At 47.3% G+C, this 20,541-nt stretch overlaps 1 protein-coding gene, 1 long non-coding RNA gene and 1 pseudogene across 3 annotated transcripts; 2 read left to right on the plus strand and 1 right to left on the minus strand.

Annotated features, from left to right (window-relative positions):
- The first annotated feature begins 2,068 nt into the window (after positions 1-2,068).
- Positions 2,069-5,171, plus strand: LOC309345501. The gene is made up of 4 exons (XR_014158257.1): positions 2,069-3,031; positions 3,259-3,398; positions 4,504-4,640; positions 5,035-5,171. It is a non-coding gene; the product is annotated as an uncharacterized lncRNA (long non-coding RNA).
- Positions 4,338-7,421, minus strand: LOC309345474 (uncharacterized protein). Its single transcript, XM_081868563.1, has 4 exons — positions 6,959-7,421; positions 6,541-6,774; positions 5,692-5,827; positions 4,338-4,589 (listed from the first exon to the last, which is right to left on the minus strand). Exons 1-4 carry the CDS (start codon positions 7,054-7,056, stop codon positions 4,575-4,577), a joined length of 483 nt encoding a protein of 160 aa, XP_081724689.1. The 5' UTR covers positions 7,057-7,421; the 3' UTR covers positions 4,338-4,574.
- Positions 7,422-15,409: 7,988 nt separating this feature from the next.
- LOC309347140 lies at positions 15,410-18,332 on the plus strand (annotated as a pseudogene). The gene is made up of 4 exons: positions 15,410-15,534; positions 15,815-15,838; positions 16,523-16,887; positions 17,654-18,332. The product of its transcript is annotated as an uncharacterized misc_RNA (transcript).
- The last annotated feature ends 2,209 nt before the right edge of the window (positions 18,333-20,541 follow it).

The following is a 20,541-nucleotide window of genomic DNA, read 5'->3' on the forward strand; positions in this document are numbered from 1 at the left end:
GCCTTTAAAAAAGAAGAAGAAAAAGGGAAAATAGCAGATATTTTTCCTCCAAACAAAGGTAATTAATTGGGGGGGGGGCAAGTGTGCCAAAGGTCAGGTCCAAAACATGGGAGGCTCCAGGCAGGATTTTCTGCCATAGCAAAGTCAAAGGTGTGGTGCAGTGGCCAGAGTGCTGGGAGACCAGGGTTCAAATCCCCCCTCGGCCATTAAGGGTGACCTCGGCTGTGTGTGTCAATCAGTGCCTGCCAGAGTAACCTACCTCGGTGTTGTTGTGGTGATTAAAGGAGGAGGGAGAGAGCCATCTGTGCCACCTTGGGCTCCTCGGAGAAAAAGGCGGGATATAAATGCAATCAAATAAGCAGCCTTGGAGCATTTTCCGCGCCTCTCCTTCTGGCTGACCTCCCAGGGCTGTTGTGCGAATGAAAAAGGAAGGGCGGGGGGGGGGGGGGCTGGCAGTCGCTGCCTCTCAGCCTGGCCTCCCTCCCGGGGCTGTTGTGAGTTGTGTTGGGAGGAAGCGCCATGGAATGAACAAGGGAGGGAAGAAAGGCTCTGGGCAGTTTCCATGCCAACCAGGGAGCTTCTCCAGGTCGGGCTTGGTGCGGCTGGAGCTGCTGAGGCTGCGCAGGGCCTTCTCCTCCCTCTTCCTCCTCCTCCCTCCCGCATCAGCCTCTGACCACCTGCCCCTGCACACCTGGGAGGGAAAACAGCACCAGGTGGGGGCCTTTTGCCTCTTCTCGCGACCCGTAGCTCAGAAGCCGCGCCGCGTTGGCTTTTGGGAAACGCAGTCCTCCCTGTCATTCATTTCCGTTCTCTGGGGGGGGAAGAATAGAGGGCAGGCACTACGACTCCCAGAAGGCAGTGGGCGAGCCGGCTCCAACCCCTCTTTCCTTTCTCCCCCCACGCGCCCGCTCCGAGGCCTCCCCATTGGCCGGCTCTTCCGACTCGGTATCTGGGCGAAGCCGGGGTCCTGTCAGCCAATGGGAGGCGAGAGTCGGGCGCGGCAGGGCGGGGGGCCGTTGGCAGTTGCCCCCGAGCCCGCGAGCCCGCGAAACAGAGCCAGAGCCTCTTCGCCGCTCCCTCCTCGCGTCCTGGGGATGAAGACAGGGCGGGGGGGGGGAGGGGGAGACGTATATTGCCTGGCCCTTGAGGGTCCTCTGGATGATATTGTGTGTCTCCATAGCCTCTCCCTTTCACCCAGGGACCCCCGAGCCCGTCACCCTGCAAAACAGACCCAGAGCCTCTTTCGGCCCCAGATATGATATATAATGAGCTGAAAAAGGTATTTAAGTATACCTTCACTAAGAAACCAGAGGCCTTCCTTCTGGGTATTGTCGGCCAGAAGGTGTTAAAGAAGGACCGAACATTCTTTATGTATGCAACAACGGCAGCAAGGATACTCATCGCAAAAAACTGGAAAACTCAAGATCTACCCACACTGGAAGAGTGGCAGATGCAACTGATGGACTATATGCAACTGGCCGAGATGACAGGCAGAATCCGTAACCTGGGAGAAGAGAAGATGGAGGAAGACTGGGAGAAATTCAAGAAGTATCTACAAAAACATTGTAATTTGGTTGAATGCTAAGAAGGATGCTAGATTATAAAAAACTGGCCACCACTAAATTAGATTTGAAATTTGATGATAAGTGAGACTAAAGAAAATACAAAATTTTTTGGAAGAAGTGCTAGATTATATTTGAATGAGTGGACATGAGATTGTAAACAAGTTGATAATTTGTTTGGAAAAAACTTTTAACGATGTAAATGGGAGCGGGAGACGTGAGGAAGTCCAAAGAAGTGATGAAATTATGTCTGTGATAGAAGTAAGACTGTTTATTATTTGTGCATTTATATTTAAAAACTTTAATAAATATTTATAAAAAAAAAAAAACAGAATGAGGCGTCCCACTCGCCACAGGAAAGACTGACGGTCCCTGCCACCAAGTGGTCATACTCCTCTATGGAGCTAGAAAGGGAGGCTCCGACCTCCAGGCTCCCAGAGGCAAAGTGAGGAGGTTCTGGGAGGCCTCGTATTGCAGTTCTACAAAAGAAGGCCACCCTGCACTAGTTAGTTAGCTCGGTTGGTTAGAGCGTGGTGCTGATAATGCCAAGGTTGCAGGTTTGATCTTGGTAATGGCCACCTGCATTTTCTTGCATTTCAGGGGGTTGGACTAGAGGACCTTTAGGATTCCATCTAATTCTGCAGGTCTGTGATTCTAACATCTCGGGGGGGGGGGGAGAGACACATCTTGCATCTCCAGCTAAAAAGAGCTAGATGAGCAGCTTACGATTAACTCCATGTGGTCATATTCTGGGTGCACGTAACTGTTGCTGCACCTCCTCCCCCCAACGGGTCTGTAGCAGTGAGTGACTACTGACCTGCATTTACTACTGACCCTGTGCCTTGGATTTCAACCTCTTTATTTGGCTAAGTACTGGTGCAGTGGTTGATCAGCTTGCAGTCTCTTTGTATTGTGCTAATTGTTGCCACCCACCCACTCCTTGGGTCCTGGCTGGGCCCTTCAAATCCAGAGAGAAGCTGGGGTTATGCCAAAGCATAAGATAGGTAGTGAATTACATATGATAGGATGTTCCAGCCCTGAATGACAGAAGTCTGGAAACTTGCTCTGATTGCCTTCTGAAGAGTTTAGGAACAAGGCAGCAAAAATTACGCTTGTCCTCCTCTCTGGTACTCTCCCTGGTCTTTGGTTCTGTGTTGTGATTGATCCTGTTGTAGCCACTGAAACATGGCTTGGAATAAGACTTGTCAACTTCATGATTGTCTAAGAAATGGTAGGGAGGAGCATAGGCTAATTGCTCATGGAATTATAAAGCTTTATCAAGTACCTCCAAAGCCATTAAAAATCTGTTTGGTATACAAATAATTGAGCTTCTTATAAAAGTGTTGAGTATAGTCAGGCAGCTGATGTGATAACGGGGGTCTATAAAAAGACTATTAATCTTTGGTCTGTGGTGTAACCCTGCAGGACTCTTCAACCAAGCGTTCGGCCCCTGTCTCCGGATGGGAAGAGTAAGTCCAAGGTGCAGGGTTCTTGGTGTTGGGCAGGGTTATCCTTGGGCCTTCTCAAGTCTGGGCTGGTTTGTTTTTCTTCATTAAGAGTTTTTTTTCTGGGCTGCTTAAGCTTTCTTTCTTTTGTGCTGCTTTCATTTCCTCTTTTTGGGGGGAAGCTTCAGTTTGGGAAGTGCTTTTTAAGAACAACTTGGATGTTTTTCTGATCTTGTCTGCTCAATCTCTAGGAATTTCCAAAGAGAGGAATTTTTGAGCAAGACACCTGCTGAAAGTTCAGAAAGGGGAAGTGAAGTCAAAGGTGCCTGCAGCTGCTGCTCCTGCCCCAATGGATGCCTGGAAAAGTACAGGACAAGTGCCTGGGCAGCAGGTCGGTACAAAGATAAGAAGAAGTTTATTAGCTTTTGAAGACTTCTTTGAAAGTTGTAGCTGAACCCAGAAGGGCATGTTTTCTTGGTAATGTCTAGCCACAACTCCCAGTCATGCTCTTCAAGAGGCATCACATAGAAGGGATACAAACCCTTTGTTCATTCTTTGTGATCTGTGCCACAGGCCTCTGTTGGCAAGAAATGGCAAGCTCTCAGAGGGGGGGAAAGTATTGTATTGTTAGCCTTCGCCAATTTAAAGTGGCACCTATGGGGATGGAGACATCCATGTGTTTGAAGACTCAAAAGGTGAAAGGGATCGGTTTTAAAATCACTGAAGACAGCCTAGTATTTGACGACTTGCCTAGCAGCCCCAGGCAACCAGGAATTTCATGGAGGTGACTGAGCAGCCAGCTCACTTGATTTCTTGGCTAGCTGTAAAGGAAGAGTAGTCTTGTCTCATCCGCAGTCATCACAGAAACACAGTGGACTATCAGAATGTCTCTCCTCCACCATCCTTCATGGAAGAAGGCACTTTTTTGCTGTGTTTCCATGCTGACTTTGGAGGAGGGGGCAAAACAAATATTGCAGGCTAGTAACTTTTTGACATTTGTAAGGCTGGCTGAAGAAGTACCTTTCTTCAAGGCCAAGTCTCCCCTTTGTGTACAAAATGGATGCAGCAGGTGGAAGGAGAACTGCTGCTGCATCCTTGTTGAGCTCCTTTTGTCCTGGCAGGAGTACAGCTATGGGGCTGGGGCCTGTGCTGTAGGATCACCCTATACGAGTTATTAGAGGGTTGAGTTGTTGTGTCACCAGAGAAATGGATGGTTGTTTTCAACCCTTGCACAAAGCAGACACAAATACCTAGACAAGGGCTGGGATCTAAGAAATACCCATGCTTAGATGTGTGTCTATAATGTGTCTGTGTTGAAAAAGGTTCTAAATTTATATAGATATATAATAATTTTATTAAATTTTCAATAACAAAAATAAAAAACAAACACAACAACAACCACAAACAATACTTGAAGCCTTTCCATCTCACTAGCTTTCTGATCTGGTTAAGCCTTGGTCCAGAAGTCAGTTTGACACCTGCTTACTCACATCTAGGTTCAATGTTGAGAGACGTACTTCAACAGGAAGCTGGTACAGCTCTTTCCTGCTCACAGGTCTTTGAGGAGTCAATCCAGCCATGGCTACGGAAGAGAAATAATCATCATCATATGGAAGAACCACCATTAATCCAGGTTTGCAAATTCATAAAGCTTGGGCTACTAGTTTGATGAATCATGCCGGGACCATAGAGGGGACAAATTGCAAAAAGGGGTTGTTTTGTAAAGGAGAAAGTTTGCTGCTATTTGTTTTACTACATCATCATCATCATTATTATTATTATTATTATTTTATTTTTCCCTGAAAGGGACTGAAGGCAGCTTATAAACAAAATAAGAAATAAAGATATAGAAAAAAGAAGCCATTATTTTTTAAAAACACACACAATAGAATTAGATATTAAATGGCTCTTGAGTTGTTTTTGTTTTATTAAGCATTTTGTGTTCTGATTTTGTATTTTTATGTTGTGATCTGTCATTTGTGTGTTTATATGATAAATGCAATAATACAACCTACACCTCACCACAGCCATAGCAATGGAATGCAGGGAGCATCCTTAGACCAAGCCCAGCCATTGATCCTCCAACCTTGGTGTCGTCTACAGATGATAATTGGCAGTTGGCCCTCTGGGGCTTCAGACAGAGAGTCTTTTCCCAGCCCCACCTGGAGATGCTGAGGATTGAACCTGGGACCTTGTGGATCCAAAACAGATGCTCTATTGTTCTACTTCTGGAGCACCTTGGGGTCCCCATGCCTGGTTATTGGACTCCAGCTACTCCTTACTGTTGGCCATGCTGACTGGGGCCAGTGGCAGCACACCTGGAGAAGGACGCATTCTTCAACTCTATTTCTCTTCAAAGAATGAAAACCTTTTTGCAGCCCGTAGCCAGAATGAAGGCAAGATATCCTTTGAAGTTGGAGAAAGAGCCACAGGGGTGGTGGTTGTGGAGAGACTTTATTTCTATACCACCTGTCCATTACCCAGGTGAGGGGACACCTTTTAAATGACACACATACCCAGGGTCTCTGGTTGTTACATCCTGGTGATGGGCCAAGTATCTCTGGCAGCATTATTCGTAGCTTACACGGCTCAGCCTCAGATTTTTTTATCTGGCCACAGTTCCAGGCTGTACCAACAAGCCATTTCCCTCCATTCAGATCCCTAGAAGCAGAAGGTCCAGTTACCTGCATCTCTGCTGGTTGCCTGGGGCTCCCATCTCTCAGCTTCGTCAGCTTCTGGGAGGGCAGAGAGAAGACCTTCATGATGCTTTTCTCCACCAGCTCCGATCTAACCTGTGCGTTCAGAGGTGGCTGCAGGGCACTGAAGAGGAATGAGAAAGAAGGGGAGGGGAAATGATCCAAAGCGCACAGAAAAAGTGCTAATTCAGCAGCTGTGGAGCATAATTATGGAACCAGGCGGTAGGAAAGCAGGGCTGAGAGTTTCACCAGAAAACAAAATGCAAAGATCAGTCACCAAAATGACCTCTACAAAGGGTCACTGACAAGGAGGCCACCCGTGTATGTGCCTTCAGACAATTTGGACAACTCTGTCAATAGGTTAAGAGGGCACTTTAATATGTCAGGAAGCTGAGACAGTGTCAGGACTGCTGTGATTTAGAGATGCCTCCTTACAGGGAGGAGTGTGGGTGGAGAATGTATTGGGCTGGTCCTGGGAGACGCCTGCAAGGAATTCAGAGGTGGTCTCAAGGCACTGAAGAGGAAAGAGTTTTGGGGAAGCACACAGCATGTCAGAGAACTGGAGACACCATCCCTGCCACCACCACACCAAACCCTGAATTGTGCTCTCTCTCCAGCCAAGCCCACTTGACACCTTCTTTGCAATTGGCAAGTGGGTCCTCCTAGGGGAGAAGAGTGGGCACTGAAAAGGAAAGAGAATGAACCATAAACCTGGTGAGGAAATGTGCACTGTGTCTGGCCAAGGGGTACAATTTCAGGGTATGGCAAGGGAGGTGCCAGGAATAGGTGGGGCAGTGACAAGCTGTAGGGAAACTAGAAGTACCTCCCCATACTTACATCAGGTGGGTGATAGTCTCCATGGCTTTTTGGAGCATGGCAACGGAGAATGAGCCCAGCGGCTCCTCTTCGATAATATCCTGTTGTGGGGAAGCACACAGCATGTCAGAACTGGAGACCCCATCCCTGCCACCACCACACCAAGCCCTGAATTGTGCTCTCTCTCCAGCCCAGCCCACTTGACACCTTCTTTGCAACGGGCACATGGGTCCTCCTAGGGGAGAAGAGTGGGCACTGAAGAGGAAAGAGAAAGAAGGGGGAGGAAATGATCAGCACCCAGCAGTCCATAAACCTGGTGAGGAAATGTGCACTGTGTCTGGCCAAGGGGTACAATTTCAGGGTATGGCAAGGGAGGTGCCATGAATAGGTGGGGCAGTGACAAGCTGTAGGGAGACTAGAAGTACCTCCCTGTACTTACGTCATGCGGATTATGGTTTCCGTCTCTTGGTGTAAGATTGAGAATGATGCCAGCGGCTCCTCTTCAATAACTTCCTGTTGTGGGGAAGCACACAGCATGTCAGAACTGGAGACCCCATCCCTGCCTCCACCACACCAAGCCCTGAACTGTGCTCTCTCTCCAGCCCAGCCCACTTGACACCTTCTTTGCAACTGGCAAGTGGGTCCTCCTAGGGGAGAAGAGTGTACTAGAAGTACCTCCCCGTACTTACGTCAGGTGGGTGACTGCGTCCATGGCTTGCCGGAGCAGAGAAACTGCGAAGCTCCCCAGGGGCTCCTCTTCGATAATTTCCTGTTGTGGGGAAGTACAGGGTACAATTTCAGGGTATGGCAAGGGAGGTGCCAGGAATACGTGGGGCAGTAACCGTACTTACGTCAGGTGGGTGATGGTCTCCATGGCTTGCTTTAGGGCGGTGACTGAGGAGCCCCAGCTGCCACCACCACACCAAGCCCTGAATTGTGCTCTCTCTCCAGCCCAGCCCACTTGACAACTATGGGAGAAGAGTGGGCCTCCTGGATCTGGGAATAAGATCCATCTTTCACCTGCACAGAGCTCTCCCTCTCCCTCTCCTCGCCTGTGGCTTCCAGCAACTGATATTCAGAAACACTGCTGCCTTCCGCTGTGGAGGTAGAACAGGGTCCTGAGGCACCCTGGACCGAAGATGCTCAGGGCTTTGTAAAAAAAACTATGAGGCAGGTACTCAGCTCCACTTTATGGGGGAAGATGACATCTTCCCCCTGAAGCGCTTTGCTTATTAGAATTGTCGCTTCCATCAGACTTTTCTTCACAGCCTCGTCCTAAAAGGAGAAGGGATTTTTAAAAATTGAGGCACCCAATTATAGAGCAGAGAGGCAGATAATTTCACTCTCATGAATAATGGATTTTCCATGATCAACATTTGTTGTTTGGAATCCATTATTATTGGAAACTGAACTTGGTTATCACTGGTTCCTCATTCATATAAAAGTGGGGGTTTTTGGGAGGGTGTTGTATGTTCACTAGGCATTTTGACACCTCTTTAGCTATTGTCAGCAATTTTTTTCATGGTGGTTTCTGAGACCAAGGAGCAGTTTTTGTCCATGCATGGATGCAATGGGATGCCATTTGGAATCAGGACTCATAAATACACTGATTTAAACCACTGATTTTTAAAAACAGCACTGTTTTTTCCAGTGTCTTAGAATTCTCAAGCGACTCTAGGTACTAGGATAGTTTAACATACAGTGGTACCTCGGTTTTTGAACAGCTTAGTTCACGAACTACTTGAAATTTGAACGCCGCAAACCCAGAAGTAGGTGTTCCGGTTTGAGAACTTTTTTCGGAATCTGAACTGTTTGTTTTGAGTGTTACACTTCCTTTTTCCATGCCACACTTCCGTTTTGAGTGCCCCCACTCCTGCTTGCACGGAGTAGGAGCTGGATGGGGCTGCTCACCTGGTGAGGTGCAGGCTCCGTCAGACTTTTCCATTGAGGGGTGCGTGGCTGCATTCACCTCAACAGAGAAGTTGAAAGGAGCATCGGTGGCCATGCGGAGACAGCCCGACAGCTGCCTCAGCAGCAGTTTAGGGGCTCTCAGATGCAGCTGCCTGGCTGCCTCCACCTTTGCCACCCCAGCAACTATTCTGCTTGGCTGCCTTCAGGTGGTGCAGAGGCTCTGATGCTGACATGGGGGCTCCTTTGAGGGGAGATGAAAGGAGCCCCCCAGCCATAAACCCCTCAATGGACAGTGTGACAGAGCCTGTACCTCCCCAGCTGAGCAGCCCCGATCCAGCTCCTACTCGCGTGCAGGAACAAGAAACAAAAGATTTTCTCCTGACCACCCAGAACATGGGAAGTCTTTTTAAATAATATAATTTGGAATGTATAATTGGTTTTATTATTTGTATTATGATGTTGCAAGATTTGATATGTTGTTAATTGGAGTGTTATTAAAAAGGAATGATGCTATATAAAATGACAAATCTGGATAACAATACATGTTATCCCCAACTGACTCCAGCTTCAAGGCCTCAGGAGAACTGGTGCATGTTGAGCTTAAACTAGGAAAAAGATGAATGGCATAACTCAAGTAGGCAGTGGGCTTGGCTGAGGAGCAGGGAAAAGCAGGTGCAAGGCTTATTAGCGCTGCTTCCGGATGCTAGACAGCCAGCATACAGCCCACTTTGTTTAATCCTTCAGTCGATTGCAGCAGCACATCTTCCAGCCTTTTACCATAGCTCAGAGGGCAGAAAGCAGAGACTATCTAGAGTGCACCTGCAAAGCCCGTACTAGGCAGCTGGATTATTAAAGGGGCAGTGCAAGTCACAGCCACACAAACAGCAGCAAGGAGGCTTCTGCTGTTGCCCCAATTTGTGTTCAGGAGTGAACCAAAGACAGGCTTGGCTGAAGTAGATGGCCATAGGAAACGACCCTCCTGCCGCCTTGTAAGATTACATTCAGCATTGTAACTGTCGTCTCTATCCCTGACCTTCTTGCCGCCAGCTAGGTCAGGAGGATACATAACAATTCACTCCTCCTCAGGAAGCTAGGTTGCAACAATGGCATTGGGATAATTAGTAAGCAAAAGGGCACCAGGAGCAGGTTTTGAAATCCTGAAACCTCTTCTTTAAGATTCTGCTGCCCGGTTCCTTCAACCAACTGGGAATCCTGTAGAACTGAAAATGCAAACTAGACAGAGCACTGGCACTTCCAGGATGAGTCAGGCAACCTCAGGTCAAATCACCTGCACACTAACAGATTCAGCAGCACTAACTTGTGACTATCTTGCTAATTAACTTCCCCCTGTTTACTTTGGGCCCTTATTGAGAATGCTTATTTTAGAAAGTTAGAATATTGCTTTTATATGTGCCTAGAATTGTGAGTGTATGCTGCTGCACTTTGTTGTTAAAACTACCTTTATAATAAATAAATTCCTTATTTTTTATATTATTTCCATGTGGACCCACCTTTGTCGTTTGGGAGGGTTCAGATAGACACATTAAGGACAGCACTCCGTGTGACTCCCACTAAAGATCCTTTGGGAGGGAGTGTGCTCTCAGGACCACATGGGTGCTGGTTTCACAGTGTCTCCAAACACACATGTCTCTCAGGCCCCATGTTAGCATGTCACAGTCCAAAGCAAGAACTTGCAGGTGCTTGGGGGGAAGCAGCAAAGTGAGATAGGGCACAATTTTCCAGGCCATCCCTGACACAAGGGGGACAAATTTTGTAGGAAACCCTTTGAAGGCCTTCCTGCAACAGAAGCAGTCTCTTGCAACAGAGAGAGGTAGACAACTGCTCCATGTCCTGAGAGCCAGTGTGGTGTAGTGGTTAAGAGCGGTAGACTCGTAATCTGGTGAACTGGGTTCGCGTTTCCTCTCCTCCCCATGCAGCTGCTGGGTGACCTTGGGCTAGTCATACTTCTCTGAAGTCTCTCAGCCCCACTCACCTCACAGAGTGTTTGTTGTGGGGGAGGAAGGGAAGGAGAATGTTAGCCGCTTTGAGAATCCTTCAGGTAGTGATAAAGCGGGATATCAAATCCAAACTCCTCTTCTTAAAAAACAAAACAAAAAAACCTGCTCCATGTCATATTTTATCATACCTGTGCCAGCAAGGAGTGGTAATACGCTTTTAATAAACATGAATGCTTCAATTTCATAACAGTAATTGGAAAGAGAGTCTCATCTAAACCCGATGCATTATCAGACAGTTTATCCTCACCTTGCAAGCTCCTTAATTAAGTTTGCTATGCGCCTCTTGTCTTCAGGACATAAATCTTTCAGAGAAGCACTCTTCATTCCTCCTTTGCCAGGGACCTGAAAATTAAAACCAGCTTTTTAAAAAGCAATCATGCCCTTCCTGATTGGCGGAGGGGGCATGAACAGGCAGCTGCGAGGGATTTGTTAAAAGGAAACATGTCTTCCTGCCATAGCTGTCAACTTTCAGATTTGAAAATAAGGGATCAGCAGCCTCTCCTGTCCCGGGAACAGTCTACGGGATATCTAACAATCCGGGATCGCAGCGGGAAGCAGCGGGAAACGGTGCTGAAATAAGGGAATTTCCCGGGGGGGGGGGGGAGGAAGGTTGACAGCTATGCTTCCTGCTCCTCCTATGTGAGGCTGAAAGGCAGCTCATCTGTCACAACACTACACACAGCTGCAAGAACAGGCAATAATGGAGGTGTATCCAGAGTTTTGACTCCCTAAAAGAAGCTTTTAATCCTTGGGCACTGTGACCGAAACTGACTGGTCTTGCTTGCTCCATTTTGGCCCCAGGCTTGCAAATAGTAATCTAGCCAGTTACAAATGCTAAAGAAGACTTTTAGACGCCTCGACAAGGAGGATTTTTCAAGGCCTACATGTACAATTACTTTATCCTTGCTGGCACAAAAATAAGAAAAAAAGGCTTCTAAGCCAGATACAAACAGCCACTTTTCAGCTGTGGGAGAATAAGAAGAGAGCAAGGGAGGCATAAAAAGTCTGCATTCAATTGGACTGCCATCGCTGCCGCCATCCTAGACCACGTTTACATTATACCTAATTTCTTTCAGTATTTTAACATTGCAAACCGCCCTGGATGCCTTGATAGCCCCAGCTTCTCTCTGGATTTGAAGGGCCCAGCCAGCACCCAAGGAGTGAGTGGGTGGCAACAATTAGCACAATACAAAGAGACTGGGCTGATCAGCCAGGGCTATTGAATCTACTGAATCATCTGCCTGAAGAAAAGAACTTCTTGTAGAAGAAACATGAAGAAAATTAGTCATGGAAAATTCCTCTACCTTTAAGAAACAAATTTCTTGACATGGCAGTAACTTCTAAGGGCCAATACAGAGAACACGTTTTCACACAAGCAGGAATCATTTCTGGATCTGACAAAAAAATATAGGTATATCACGGGAGCAGAGAGCACAAGTTGGACTCGCTGTCAGATGGGTTAAGCTGTTAAAATTATCCATGAAAATATTTCTTTCTCTTTTCAGTAACAGCCGTCAGAATATAAAAGCAAGTCAAAGCAGGCCAACAAAACTCTGTCTCACCTTCTCTGATACCTCTGAGTAAGGAAGAGCCAATTGGGAGATGGCTAGGCAGGCAAATGAAACTCAGAAGCCCGGATCTAACTTGTCAGGAAGTCAGCGCATACAATGACATTATTCACAGTTTGATCTCATATACTCCCAGGGTAGGGAGACTGCCTGAGAACCGCGTGTGCATGTACACTACCTTGGGCTCCACGATGAAGGAGAAGGCTAACTGTAAGCAAATAAACATGTAAATATGAGCAGCTAGAGATCAAATGTTCCTAAACGGCAGCTTTAAGCCATTTCTCTAGCTCTATAAGGAGTACCTAAGGCTGCCTGCCAACCTGTGAAAATGAGATGATGGTGCCTAAAAACACACCAAGATTTTTCCAGCCCTCCTAAAGGACCTGAAAAGGTTGTATCCCTAAGTTATCATTTGAGCTCTTTTACTTCTAGCCCTCTCCCCAAAGATACAAACAGACCCCCAATCTCAGTTTAACCTGTTGCTCCAAAGTCGCGGAGACAAGGGTGCATGTGCCGTATGCACAGAGTGAATCCGAATCAGGTCCTGGCCCAATTCACTACCCAACAATTCAAGCTAAATTTGGCAGCCATTCAAATATCATACCTGAGACATAGGCAGGTGGCTGCTTTTCATCAGAAACTGAATGCAATTTCATTCAAGGAAAGCAAGGGCAAAAGGTTTGTTCCATTCTACATTTTACAGTCTGGAAATATCTCCGTGATTGAGCTAGTCTGAAAATTCTTCTGCATCAAAATTGAAGTTCAGACGCAACACAACACTGAGTGGGAGACTACAGACATTTCTGTAAATCCACTTTGTTATTACTCTTAAACCGACCTGAATGAAAAGGTTGTCTTTTATTAAAGACCCTGTAACTAGCTCAATCACAGAGGTAATGAGCCACATTTATTTGTATTAGCCTTTATTATAATAGCAACTCCTGGAGGCTATACACTCAATGAATGCTCCTCAGACTCTTATTTTGGACACAGACTAAGCTTTAAAGTCACACATTTTTGAAAAAGCTATCTTGGGTTCTTACAAGCAGGTACTGGTATCTGGAGGATCAGGAGAGAAATCTGGGTAAACTGCACCCACCAAGACCATACCATGGGACCCTTCCCTGTTGGACCATCCAGACTGCCATCACACTGCATATCTTTAGCAGGCATTTATCAATTAGTAGATTCAATTAAGTTGGCCATCAGCCCATTGCCAAGTAGTGGCAGCAAGTTACATCCAAGAAGTTGTTCTCCACACATCATCTCTTCTAGATGCTAAAAGGAAGCCCGTGGGGGGGGGGGCAACCAAAGAGACTAAAATCCATATGGAAAGATTTAGTTTAAATACATCAGCTGAAGATCTATGTATGCAAATTAGTTCAAAAAGGATGTGAACATATTAATACCAAACGGATATCTTGGGAAAGAAGAAAGTGTATGTGGATAATGACAGTAAGCATCAGTAAATGCAAATAATGATTACAGTACATGGAAAACAAAATAGCACGTTTATGCAATTATTTGCATATACTGCTCCTTATACACTGTTCCCTAATCAGGTACTATTTATTTTTCCTCCTCTCTCCCCATTTCTATCTATTGCTATAAGCCTTTGTTAACATTTTATTTTTGTGCACTGCACTAGTACTTAGCCAAATAAAAAGGTTGAAATCCAAGGCACAGGGTCCAGGTCAGTAGTAAATGCAGATCAGTAGTGCAGCAACAGTAACGTGCACCCAGAATATGACCATATGGAGTTATCGTAAGCTGATCATTTAGCACTTTTAAGCGGGAGATGCAACATGTGTGCCCCCCCCCCCCGAGATGTTAGAATCACAGACCTGCAGAATTAGATGGAATCCTAAAGGTCCTCTAGTCCAACCCCCTGAAATGCAAGAAAATGCAGGTGGCCATTAGGAAGATCAAACCTGCAACCTTGGCATTATCAGACCATGCTCTAACCAACCGAGCTAACTAGTGCAGGGTGGCCGCCTTTTGTAGAACTGCAATACGAGGTCTCCCAGAACCTCCTAACTTTGCCTCTGGGAGCCTGGAGGTCTGAGCCTCCCTTTCTAGCTCCATAGAGGAGTATGACCACTTGGTGGCAGGGACCATCAGTCTTTCCTGTTGCGAGTGAGACGCCTCATTCTGGGGCCGAAAGGGCGCGAGGAGGGAGCAACGAAGAGGCTCTGGGTCTGTTTTGCAGGGTGACGGGCTCGGGGGTCCCTGGGTGAAAGGGAGAGGCTATGGAGACACACAATATCATACCAGTGTGTCATACACACAATATCAGCCAGTGTGGTGTAGTGGTTAAGAGCGGTAGTCTCGCAATCTGGGGAACTGGGTTCGCGTCTCCGCTCCTCCACATGCAGCTGCTGGGTGACCTTGGGCCAGTCACACTTCTTTGAAGTCTCTCAGCCCCGCTCACCTCGCAGAGTGTTTGTTGGGGGGGGGGAGGAAGGGAAAGGAGAATGTTAGCCGCTTTGAGACTCCTTAAAAGGGAGTGAAAGGCGGGATATCAAATCCAAACTCTTCTTCTACATAGGACACCTCAAGGGCCGTGCAATATACGTCTCCCCCCCCCCCCAGCCCTGTCTTCATCCCAAGGGCAGCCACCAAAGTTAGCAAAACTTCCACCACAGGGAACCACTGTACAAACAAAACTTGAAATCAGCTGCAGAAGCTCAGTTCTGCGCGACTATTAGGGTGGCCACGCTGTGCATAGAAGGAGCTCTGGGGGATGTAACGTATGAGCAGCACCATTTGCACTAGAATCTGAAGCAGCAATATTCCCAGCCCGCTCTTTGCCGAGGAGGGCGAGGGGCAAGAGAGAGCGGGACCAGGGTCAGCCCGCCCTGGGAGTGGGGGCTTCAGCCGTAGCCCCTGGGCCTGGCTCTGCAGCACTCGGGGACAAAGCCCACGGAGCGAGCAACCGGGGCGGCTCTCTGCACATGCTCAGGAACCACGTCAGCCTTTGCCCTCGTTTATCACCGCCCCGCCGTCCAAACAGCCCCGCCCCCACGCCTTTTCTTCTCCTCCCGCCGCCTCCCTCCTGAGGGAAGGATACAGTCCTTGCTCCAGCGAGCGGCTCCTTCCGCTCCCGCAGCCAGATCCGCCATCTTGAAACAACTGCCCCTGCCACTCCAAACATCCCCCCGCCCCCAAGCCCGACTCTCGCCTCCCATTGGCGAGAAAGGGAGGAGTGGGAGCCGGCTCTCCCATTGCCTTCTGGGACTCGTAGTGCCTGCCCTCTATTCTTCCCCCCAGAGAACGGAAATGAATGACAGGGAAGACTGCGTTTCCCAAAAGCCAACGCGGCGCGGCTTCTGAGCAGCTACGGGTCGCGAGAAGAGGCAAAAGGCCCCCACGTGGTGCTGTTTTCCCTCCCAGATGTGCAGGTGGTCAGAGGCTGATGCGGGAGGGAGGAGGAGGAAGAGGGAGGAGAAGGCCCTGCGCAGCCTCAGCAGCTCCAGCCGCACCAAGCCCGACCTGGAGAAGCTCCCCTGGCATCCCTGGTTGGCATGGAAACTGCCCAGAGCCTTTCTTCCCTCCCTTGTTCATTCCATGGCGCTTCCTCCCAACACAACTCACAACAGCCCCGGGAGGGAGGCCAGGCTGAGAGCAAGACCGCTACAAACACCTCATACAAACACCCCATAATACTCACTCTGCATATGTAATAAATCAATATTTTAGTGCAGCAGCGCCCCACTTTGGAACTCCCTGCTTATTCACAACAGGCAGGCGACTTCGCGGTGCTCTTTTGCGGTGCTTGCTAAAAACATTATTGTTCAGGCAAGCCTACCCAGATGCTAAGAAGTATGGCATGTGTTTGAATCCGGTTTTTAGCTTATCATTGGTTTTAATTAATGGAGAGGGTGTTATTGGTTTCATTTGTTTTTGTTCCTGTTTCTACTGAATATTTTGCTTTTGCCCCTTGTGTTTTGTGCTGTGAACCATCCAGGGATCTTCAGATGGGCAGTATACAAATAAATAACTTCTGAATGATTTTAAATAGCTCTTTTTAACTTTTTGTTGATCATTTTTATTGATATCCGCTCTGAGGGTTTTTCTCATTGTTGAACAATATATAAATGCTATGAAATGCACAAGAAATAAATACATTCTTATCTGATCACAATTGCATCCACACACCCATTTCCTCTGCTTAAATTGTGTTCTGTCTTTAATTTGGGAGGTGGGGCAATGAAACAGGAGCTGTTCAGCAGCAGAAAGATTCCTATTTCAGCAGCAGCACTCTGCATGCTACCAATCCCATCTTTGTGGCCATGACGGTTTAGGCGCTTGCTTTTTGCAAAAAGCATGTAAGCAAGCAAGCTGAGATTCTTCTCTGGAGGGCACCATGTTCTGTGAGCCTTCGGTGCTTCTACAGAATTGTGGCATCCATGCCAGCAACCTAGTAATGGCTGCCTTTTCCCCAGACAACCCGATGCCCCTTGGCTCCATGACCATCAACAGCATCTCCAAGCTAAACTGAGTCAGAGTGTCGCCCGTCTATGCCTTGCCCAATGCTGATTTGGAGGATACCGACAATGAAGGAGATACTGCCCCACCTCACCCCTTTGTCCATGGGAGACCTCGGTCCCCCTCTCCGCCCCCACTTGCTGCCCCACCAAAAGTTTCCGTGACCTTATACACGAGTCCCATCAACGCCCAGCTTCCCAAACTGCATGGTTTGAGTTTTCCTTGCCCTGCATCCAAAACTCAGCCTCGCCCAGCCTTTTCTTTCTCCCCAAAGATAACGGGGCAGCTGGAGAAACCTCACCTGGACTCGCGGAGCCTGGTGTTTGAGCTGGACCCGTGCGGAGGGAATGGGAAGGTCTGCCTTTACAGAAACACCAAGTCAGGTATGTTGTGTGATACCAGAAGCCCAAGAGCTGCCTGCACTAATCGACCCTGTCTGCAAACCCGTTAGCTTTTGCCTTTGTGGGAGATGTTTTGGACTACTCTTCCTAGCACCATACAGTTGTGCTGGCTGAGACTGATGGGCTTTGTAATCCAAAACATCTGGAGGGCACCAGGTTGACAAAGGCTGTTATCTATTATGGCCTTTGATGAAGTCTTCCTGAAGCAAGCTATGCCTGGCTTTCATCATTTCCCATTATTATTATTATTATTATTATTATTATTATTATTATTTGCATACCATCCTTCATCCACAAATCTCAGGGCGGTTTACCACATAAAACTGCAATATAAAAAACACAAAATGCATAATAAAAATAAGAAGAAAAACAAACATCCCCCCACCCAACACATTTAGAAAGCTGTCAGATGTCAATCAGCCAAAGGCTGAGTTGAAGAGGAACATTTTCGCCTGGCACCTACAGATAGGTAGCGAAAGTGCCAGGTGAGCCTCCCTGGAGAGAGCCTTCCACGAACAGAAAAGGCCCGTGCTCGTGTGGCCACCCTCCGGACCTTTCGTGGAGGAGGCACCCAAAGAAGGGCCTCAGAGGATTAATTTCCCTTGGAAACGCCTTTATCCTTTGTAGAAAGCACCAAGGCCCAGTTCATCATCCCTAGGCCTCAGAGTTCCTTATTAAACCCCCTTGAAAGGTTGGGTGGTCCGTTCTTCTCATCCTGCGGTCTAATAGTCTCTCTTCTCGCTTCCAGTTGTCACCCCGCATTCTGAGATCTGGTTTCTGGACTGAGCTCTCTACTGGCATTTCCTCACCAAAACCTTCACCGCTTACTGCCGGCTTCTGATCACCCACCCGGGGCTGCCACATTGGCAGGATGCCTTCACCAGCTACGGCATCAGCCCCCAGGCTAAAGTGAGAGAATGACAGACGGCCCGTCCCTTTTCCTAGGCTCTGCCACTCCTGCCCATTCTGTCTTCACAAAAGCCCTGCAAGGGAGGGTCAGGCTGAGAGTGAGTGACTGGCCCGAGGTCACCCAGTGAGCTTCATGGCCAGACAGGAATCTGAACCCCGGCCTCCCAGGCCCTAGACCGACATTCTGATCCACTGTTTCTCCCCAGCTGTTGTCTGGACCCAAGTCTGAGAAACATTGCTCTTACCACTATGCCACACCACCTCTACACTGACTGGCTGCTGCTCTCCAGGGCTTCAGGTGGCATGGTGGGGGTCTCTTCCAGCCCTCCTTGGAGATACCAGTGAGGATTCGCCTACAACTTAAATGCTCTCGCCTCTGAACTGATCCTTGTGACCCAGGGCTGAAGTTCTTCCATTCCCTTGCTCTGTTCTGCATCATTCCCACTTTCCCAGAGAGGCATTTGAACACTGACTCTCCAGGATGTGGGCAGCAGCCGATGTTCTCAGTCCCACTTGGAGACCCCAACTTAATTCTTTTTTTTATATAAGATATTTATTAAAGTTTTCAAAAATAATACATTGTGAAACAAAAAGAAAAGAAAAAACAAAAATACAAAAATGCAAAAATGCAAAAATAAAAGCAATTTAAAAACACATAGAGTTTCCATTTACTTATTTTCTTTTAACTTATTTTCCAGACCTCCTCATACCTCCCTTTCTTATATTCCAATTCAATTTGTTTGTTTAGCAAATCCTCACCACTAATTCTTTTAATTATTTCAAAACCTTATTTTCCATATCTCTTATACATTACAGCTGAAAACCACTTAATTTCTATCCAATATCATTCTAACATTCCTTAATTTTACAATATTTCTGCAAATAGTCTTTAAACTTCTTCCAATCTTCTTCCGCCGCCTCTTTTCCCTGGTCTCGGATTCTGCCGGTCATTTCTGCCAGTCCCATATAGTCGATCATCTTCATCTGCCATTCTTCCAGAGTGGGTAGATCTTGTGTCTTCCAAGAGACCCCAACTTAATTCAATGAGTTCCTGGATGCCGTCTGCCGAAATTGTCTTAACAATGGATGGTTACCATTTTATAACTTCAAGCTGAGCATTTGCAAGCTGACAGATCCCATTAAGGAATCACATTAGCTTATGATTAACCCATAAATCAGAACTGCTATCAGTTGACTCTTGGTAGATGTTACTGATAGGAAATTCCCATTAAAAGCCGGAGAGGAAAAGCTTTTAATGGGAATGAGTCTTGAGCAGATTTGGTTGTTTGTTTGTTTAATTTTATTAAAGATTTTCTTGGTTTACAAAAGTATGTGCATGGTCTCTTTTTCAGGTTGTGGAGTCCTTTTACATTTCATGTGAGACATCAGTGTTGTATACAGAATGAGGTTGGGGAAGAAGCAGCAGCAGGGAGAGAGAGGGCGTGGTAATACTTTGTGTATATGTGGGGTTTTCATGGCAGTGTCATTTGGGTAGGTTCTATTCCTTTATTACAGAGTGTGGGTTTGCCCTCCTAGGTGTGTGACATCATACTGGGTTCATAAGGAAAGGGTTAACTAATTGTAAAATGACTAACCAATGGGAACCCAAGGGGAGGAGTTAAGAGTTAGAGTTAGGGTGGGGTTGAGAAGTCAGTCTGGAGTTAGAAGAGACAGAGAGGATAAATCTGTGGGTTGGGCTAGTCTGGTGTGAGAGATGGAGAGAATTTGTTAAGAGGAGTCAGTCAAACAGTTGAGATAATCAGTCAGACGGTATTAGGAAGAACAAAATAAAAAAATTCCTTCCAGTAGCACCTTAAAGACCAACTAAGTTAGTTCTTGGTATGAGCTTTCGTGTACATGCACACTTCTTCAGATACACTGAAACAGAAGTCACCAGACCCTTCTATATAGTGAGAAGGTCAGGTGACTTCTATATAGAAGGGTCTGGTGACTTCTGTTTCAGTGTATCTGAAGAAGTGTGCATGCACACGAAAGCTCATACCTAGAACTAACTTAGTTGGTCTTTAAGGTGCTACTGGAAGGAATTTTTTTATTTTGTTTTGACTATGGCAGACCAACACGGCTACCTATCTGCAACTGGTATTAGGAAGGTAAAGGCCGGTAAAGAAACTAAAGTTAAGAAACTGACAGGAATATTATCTGAGAAACAATAAACTTGTTAATGCTTATAAAATAAACTTGTTTATTTGGTTCACTTTTAACAACAGTCTGGACTCAGTGTTTTACCCGAGAGTAATGGGTTGGTGGCAGCAGGGAAGCGAGCACAGTGGTGGCACAGGGATCAATAGACCGTTAAACTACCAGGGACCCTGTGTGATCGCCACCCAGAGGTTTTCAACCTTTTGGGGTCCATGGCTCCCTTAACCAACTGCCTTCTTTCTGCGGCACCCCTATGGGGCTCAGGAGCCCAGTTAGGTCGCCCCTTGCCTGCGGAGCTGGCAGCCCCTCACCCCTTTTTGAACACCCTCCCTTGGGGAGTGTTCCCTCAGCCTCCTCTCCCCTTTCTTTGGGAGTCCTGCTGCCACCCTTCATCTCTGAGCTGCTCTCCCTGCCCCAAAGAGAGGTGGCTCCTCACACTGCCCCACAGGGGCCTGGGAAGCAGCTCCTGGCCAGCCCCAGAGGCACCATTCACCTGCTGCCTGCCCGCTGCACCCCTGGCAATCATTCATGGCACCCCAGGTTGCCACAGCGCACTGGTTGAAAACC

Source organism: Podarcis erhardii (genome assembly GCF_964252035.2).
Source record: "Podarcis erhardii genome assembly, chromosome: 7".
Lineage (NCBI taxonomy): Eukaryota > Metazoa > Chordata > Lepidosauria > Squamata > Lacertidae > Podarcis > Podarcis erhardii.